A 6,815-nucleotide genomic window follows, 5' to 3' on the forward strand; every position below is an offset into this window, starting at 1 on the left:
AGTAGATACTACGGTTTTTCTTTTACCACTGGAAATCTGAGGAAAACTTCATTACCAGTCATAAAATTCATTATCTTAAGCTTATTCTAAGTTCTTCTAAGCTTATTCTAAGTTCTTCTAAGTTCAGATAGCTGACATTATCCTCTTGGTAATAAACAACGAAAAAACACATCCTCAGAGCAATATTAATCTGCAACTTTGGGATAGGAAATAATAGTAATCAGTCAAAAACTGAACACAATTTTCATATGAATAAAAGATATTAAATTATTTAAAAATAATTTCATGAGCAGTTTAATATTAAAGTAAGTATGATTTTCATTATGTGTTAAGAATTTATTCAGGAAAACAAGTTTCTCAAATTATAGCCAAAAATCTTTTACTAGTATCACTATTTTAAATTTAAAATTTAAATCTGTATTTCCCTAATTACACAGTACTAAAAATAATTTACTACAACAAATAAAAATCCTTTTACTTCAAATCCTTGCCTAAATAATATAAAATCATTTTATTTTTTGAGGAAAAGACATTTCAACTTTTAAAGTATGAAGTGTAAATTAAGATTTACTTATTTAAATTATAATTTTAAAGTTTCACATAAAGATGAACAAGATCTAAGTGTAGTTTATATTATTGTTAAAATAGATTTTAATTTTTCAAATGTCACATATATCTTTCATTATTTGTAGATTTCTTTCTTTTATGAAGTAGTCAAATGAATCAGCTCACCCTTGACTGTAACAAAATACTGTTTGGTGACTTGTGACAGACAGGGTTTTAACCTCTGACAGCGAGATTCATTGTGGAGCAAGAACCAATCATAGATCCTGACGACACTTGTCTCATCAAAGTTGGAATATAAAAAGCCACTTGGAATACAGTATAAAAGATTCACTGGTGTGGCAAGTTGTCTCTCAGACTGTGCAGGCATTAACATTTTGCTTGGCATTACTCAAAAGCAAAAGAAAAGTAAAAGGAAGAAATAAGAACAAGGGAAAAGATTGTATTGATTTTAAAATCATGCAAAAACTGCAAATCTATGTTTGTATTTACCTATTTATGCTGATTGTTGCTGGTCCAGTGGATCTGAATGAGAACAGCGAGCAAAAGGAAAATGTGGAAAAAGAGGGGCTGTGTAATGCATGTATGTGGAGGCAAAACACTAAATCCTCAAGACTAGAAGCCATAAAAATCCAAATCCTCAGTAAACTTCGCCTGGAAACAGCTCCTAACATCAGCAAAGACGCTATAAGACAACTTTTGCCCAAAGCTCCTCCACTCCGGGAACTGATTGATCAGTACGATGTCCAGAGAGATGACAGCAGTGACGGCTCCTTGGAAGATGATGATTACCACGCTACGACGGAAACGGTCATTACCATGCCCACAGAGTGTGAGTAGTCCTATTAGTGTAGAGCAACAGTTCTGCTGACTGTTGTTCTAGTGTTTATGAGAAACCGATCTATTTTCAGGCTCTTTTAACAAGCTGTTGGCTTGTATTTAAGTAGGAGGGAAAAGAGTTTCTTTTTTTTCAAGATTTCATGAGAAATATACTAATGAGACTGAAAGCTGCTGCATACTTTGTTTCCTTAGAGAGCTAAAAGGCTAAAAATAAAATGCTTGCATAGCATTAATGTTATACAGTTTAATGTGACAACTATAACATGCTTATGCTTTCACAGCTTAATACCACCAAGGTAAGGATTGGGAGATACTACAAGCAATGTGAAAAACTTGAAATTTTTTAACTACATGAAATTTCATAACTGCATTTGGTTGTCTGAAATATGCATTTATAATAACAGGTTTTTTCATAATAAAGAGAACCGGAAAGAAATTTGTAGATGTTGAAGCCTATGTGGGCATTTGCTGAACACCTAGAATGACTTCTGTTATTCAAAACTATTTCTCACAGTGTTTTTATGTTCTTCACAAATTAGAGTTATCTAATTTTGAAAGCTATTACAACACTGGAAAATATGAAAAAATATTTTTTATAAATTTAATGTATTACTAAGAGCAATGATGAAGTAAACATAGCATAATAATAATCATGAGCTAATTATAAGAAAATGCTAAGAAATAAACATTTTAATTGAGTAGGCTATGGCTCACAAAGTCCCACTTATACCTTGACCGTGGTACTATTGTTGAAAGTACCCGATCTGCATATTTCCAGGCAGGCACATGCTTAATAACCTCCTAAAGTATTATTTTACTCTTCATAGGAGGGAGGACTATTACCTGTAGTATCTACATTGCTTCTGGAAGATAATATACGTTATACCATTCCTGTTGCAGGCAGTTCAAAACTATACTCAAGGAAAGCGGGACAGGCACCTTAACAGAGAAGGCATGACAAGAAAGAGTTTTGTGCCATATGTCTGTGATCTTGCTTTATAGAGTGGTTTACCCACTTTAAACTGGACTCAAAACAGTTTCAAAATACTGTTTTTCTTATTAAGTAATTAGGTTATAATGCAACGAATAATTTTCCTTTAAGACTGTGCTATCAGATAATCCTGGAGTAGATTTGCCTTATTTATAAACAATCTTGGAAAACCAAAAGGAAAGAAATTTCTAAGTGCTTCTGCTTACAATGACAGCCTGGCCCTAAAGGCAGTGTTTTCTAAGTTTTGAGATAGCCTGAATGCAACATTTAGATTTTGGTGCTACTTACCTGCTAGTTTTGTTCCTTTAAAAGGCTATCCCAGCACCCAAACATAACAGATGTACTATATTTTCTACTAATTCCTGAGGCTCAGTTGCTCAGTGTCTTGTCCCCAGGTAATTCAGGCCTGGGGGAAGGGTTCCTTCTTCCAGACTGATTGGTACAGCTGCTCAGTAAGTGTAACTACTCAGATTCCCAGAGAATTCTAAGTGGATGTTCCTCCACAGTTTCTCTTGTTCTCTCTAATCATCATCATCTTAAAATTTCATCCACTTTTCATTCCTTAATAGAATTTTCCTTAGTCCACAGTTCTCTGGAGAGGAAGTAGGTTCCTCCTAAACAGCTGAAAAAACATACATCTAAGAAAATCTGAAAAGCTATAGTAATTATTTTATTTGATAGTTTTCTGAGTTATGAATGAAATTCTACATATTTTTTTTTCATTTTAAAAGACTAAATGTGCACACATTATTCCAATAAACATGCTCATTGATTAATATGGAGGAGTTTATGCATCTGTCATGAAAAATGATTTCAGTAACTCTTTTTTTTTCTTATTCATTTATAGCTGATCTTCTAATGCAAGTGGAAGGAAAACCCAAATGTTGCTTCTTTAAATTTAGCTCTAAAATACAATACAATAAAGTAGTAAAGGCCCAACTGTGGATATATCTGAGGCCAGTCAAGACTCCTACAACAGTGTTTGTGCAAATCCTGAGACTCATCAAACCCATGAAAGACGGTACAAGGTATACTGGAATCCGATCTCTGAAACTTGACATGAACCCAGGCACTGGTATTTGGCAGAGCATTGATGTGAAGACAGTGTTGCAAAATTGGCTCAAACAACCTGAATCCAACTTAGGCATTGAAATCAAAGCTTTAGATGAGAATGGCCATGATCTTGCTGTAACCTTCCCAGGACCAGGAGAAGATGGGCTGGTAAGTGATTACTGAAAATAACATTCTAAAAACCTTATGTTTTTATTCATAATGTGAATGAATAGTAGTGGAAAACAACTACCAATTTCCTATGCTCATAAGCCGGACAAAGGTATCTTACCCCGATGGTAGCCCTGTACCCAATAAAAGTAGGTGTCCAATTTCATATCCTATGAAACACTCTCTTGATACTTTTAGTTTGCATGAGGACTTAAAGAAAAAAGTTACACCATAGTCCCTAACTTCTTAAGGAATTCTTTTGAATTGGGAATGAAATATAAAGTGCTTTTCATTGATGTGCTATATGATTATATAAATAAAAACATGAAGTCTTCATAGTGGATTCTAGGACATACCCAAAAAAACATTTTTTTCCCTAGAAGAGTGCCAAAGGTGTTAACATTTTTTTTGGCTTAATAAAGTGGAAAAAAATAAACTCTAAAAATTATAATTGAAATAAAATGCTTTTAATTATAGCAACTAACTAAATACAATATGTTTAGACTTATATGCTATTACATATATTTAAGATCCCTCAAGATAAATGTTCCTTATTTTCTAGGCTGTTAATGCACTGATGTATATGTGGATTACTCTGTGAATTACCCCTAATAAAATTTAAAATTTCGGGGTAGTTAACCTGTACCAACAAGCTTATTTCTGAACTGTCTTACTATTCTTCTGCAAGAGTTTATTTAGGTAATGCCAACTAATTTAATATCAGGTCAAACAGAAGACAATGCCTTATATATTATAAAAATTAATAAAAACCATTTAAAACCTAGTATAAATTTAGAGTTACTCACTCTTCTGGCTTATCTATGCTTGTGTTTACTTCTGTTTTCAAAAACTTATTTAATGTGACCATATCTTTTACTTCCATTTATTGATATAATTTACAACAAAAGCTTATACTTGTAAGCAATGTGTTAGCTTTTCAGTTTTTAAATGGTCTTGTTTGTAAAGAATATATAATTAGTAAGCATTACTTTAAATGAAAACATATTCTTTAAGAGATTATACAATTTTCCAAGTGATCTATTTTTCTTTAAATATGGTACATAAAATGTTACTGACTCCCAAAATGATGTTATTATTTTTTATAATCTTAAATACCAATAATTACCAGGTCTATTTTGATTTTGATACAGGATAAAAACTACTATTAATTATTTAGGAATGTGTTCTTTTTTATAGACAGCATTTTAATGATCAAAGTTGGTGATGTGACAGAGGTTTTATTTATTATTAAACAGATGGTTAATACGATGTATTCCTCAGACTTTTCCATATAAAAGGAAAAATGTCTGAAATGCATGAAAAGATTGGGGTGGGGGAAGGATTAGCAAATTATTGTTTAAATATCTGAACAGCAACATTTTTCAGTGAAAGAATAAAGGAAATATTATCGTATCTTCTTCTGAATCTGTCCCTCCCTCTCTTGGAGTTGGTTGTTCCAACCCAATATACCTACCACTACCTTCATCACCCTACCTTCCTTTTTCCCATTACAATCTGTACAGTGCTGGGTGGTAACTATTTTGGTTTGGCGTTAATATCCAAGGATCCCTGAATAAGATCTAGTGAATGGAGGATGGATGAGTATACCTATCCCTCCAGGAGTCATCAGACATATTTAGCCACCATATTTAACCAACAAGCAGGAAGAGAGAAGCTAGCTTTTCCCCTTCCTCCTTTCTTCCCTCATCCCTCTCTCTTCTGCTCCATCTCTCCCTTTCTTGCCATCAATATTTTCAGAGCATCTATTATGTGCCAGGCATTCAGATACTCAAACTGGGGAAAACAAGAATAAGCAGGACAAAGATTTGACCACAGGGGAATCTGTATTGCTGCTATAGTCTTTTGAGCCATAAGGGAAGTATCAAGCCTAGTATAAATTAAAATTCCTTAATGCTGTGGCAACATTAAAACATAAAAACAAATGTGGCAGAAGCAAAATGATTAGTTTCTTTCTTCAACAACGACTGCTTGAGGTAGGAAGGTGTTTCAGGATCTATTACTAACTCTTCTTTCCTTTTCATACAGAATCCCTTTTTAGAAGTCAAGGTAACAGACACACCAAAAAGATCCAGGAGAGATTTTGGACTCGACTGTGATGAGCACTCCACAGAATCTCGATGCTGTCGTTACCCTCTAACTGTGGATTTTGAAGCTTTTGGATGGGATTGGATTATTGCACCTAAAAGATATAAGGCCAATTACTGCTCTGGAGAGTGTGAATTTGTATTTTTACAAAAATATCCTCATACCCATCTTGTGCACCAAGCAAACCCCAGAGGTTCAGCAGGCCCCTGTTGTACTCCCACAAAGATGTCTCCAATTAATATGCTATATTTTAATGGCAAAGAACAAATAATATATGGGAAAATTCCAGCCATGGTAGTAGATCGCTGTGGGTGCTCATGAGATTTATACTTGTTTCATAACTTCCTAAAAAGTGGAAGGTCTTCCCCTCAACAATTTTGAAACTGTGAAATTATGTACCACAGGCTGTAAGCCTAGAGCATGCTACAGTCACTTACGCACAAGCTACAGTATATGAACTAAAAGAGAGAATATATGCAACGGTTGGCATTTAACCATCAAAACAAATCATACAATAAAAAGTTTTATGATTTCCGGAGTTTTTTAACTTGGAGATCAAATTCCATTTATGTTCATATATATCACAACATATGCAGGTAAATGAAAGCAATTCTCCTTGTGTTCTGGTGAATTAAAGGAGTATGCTTTAAAGTCTATTTCTTTACAGTTTCATTTAATATTTACAGAAAAATCTATATGTAGTATTGGTAAAATGCAGGATTGTTATATACCATTATTTGAATCATCCTTAAACACTTGAATTTATATTGTATGACAGCATACTTGGTAAGATAAGATTCCACAAAAATAGGGATGGTACGCCATGTGCAAGTTCCCATTCCTATTCCGATTGATACAGTACATTAACAATTCATGCCAATGGTGCTAATACAATAGGCTGAATGGCTGATGTTATCAGGTTTATCAAATAAAATACATTCAGTAAAGTAATGTTTCTCCTTTCTTCAGGTGCATTTTCATACTCCTCCAAATGGGGAATGGATTTTCTTTAATGAAAGAAAAATCATTTTTCTAGAGGTCTGGATTCAATTCTGTAGCATACTTGGAGAAACTGCATTTACAAGGCAGCCAA

The 6,815-nt window shown here is 33.6% G+C and overlaps 1 protein-coding gene across 1 annotated transcript; it reads left to right on the forward strand.

Moving 5' to 3' along the window:
- Positions 1-845: 845 nt before the first annotated feature.
- On the forward strand, positions 846-6,242 carry MSTN (myostatin). The gene is made up of 3 exons (XM_022568276.2): positions 846-1,396; positions 3,243-3,616; positions 5,663-6,242. The coding sequence occupies exons 1-3, from the start codon at positions 1,024-1,026 to the stop codon at positions 6,041-6,043; spliced, it is 1,128 nt and encodes a 375-aa protein (XP_022423984.1). The 5' UTR covers positions 846-1,023; the 3' UTR covers positions 6,044-6,242.
- The last annotated feature ends 573 nt before the right edge of the window (positions 6,243-6,815 follow it).

The sequence above is a fragment of the Delphinapterus leucas genome, chromosome 8 (genome assembly GCF_059928025.1).
Source record: "Delphinapterus leucas isolate spDelLeu-1000000601 "Yukka" chromosome 8, BTC_Dleu_Yukka2, whole genome shotgun sequence".
Classification (NCBI taxonomy): Eukaryota; Metazoa; Chordata; class Mammalia; order Artiodactyla; family Monodontidae; genus Delphinapterus; species Delphinapterus leucas.

Coding starts and splice junctions, on each gene's coding strand:
- MSTN (XM_022568276.2), top strand. CDS start 1,024: ATGCAAAAACTGCAAATCTATGTTTGTATTTACCTATTTATGCTGATT. Junction 1,397..3,242: donor CATTACCATGCCCACAGAGT/GTGAGTAGTCCT, acceptor ATTCATTTATAG/CTGATCTTCTAATGCAAGTG. Junction 3,617..5,662: donor GACCAGGAGAAGATGGGCTG/GTAAGTGATTAC, acceptor CTTTTCATACAG/AATCCCTTTTTAGAAGTCAA.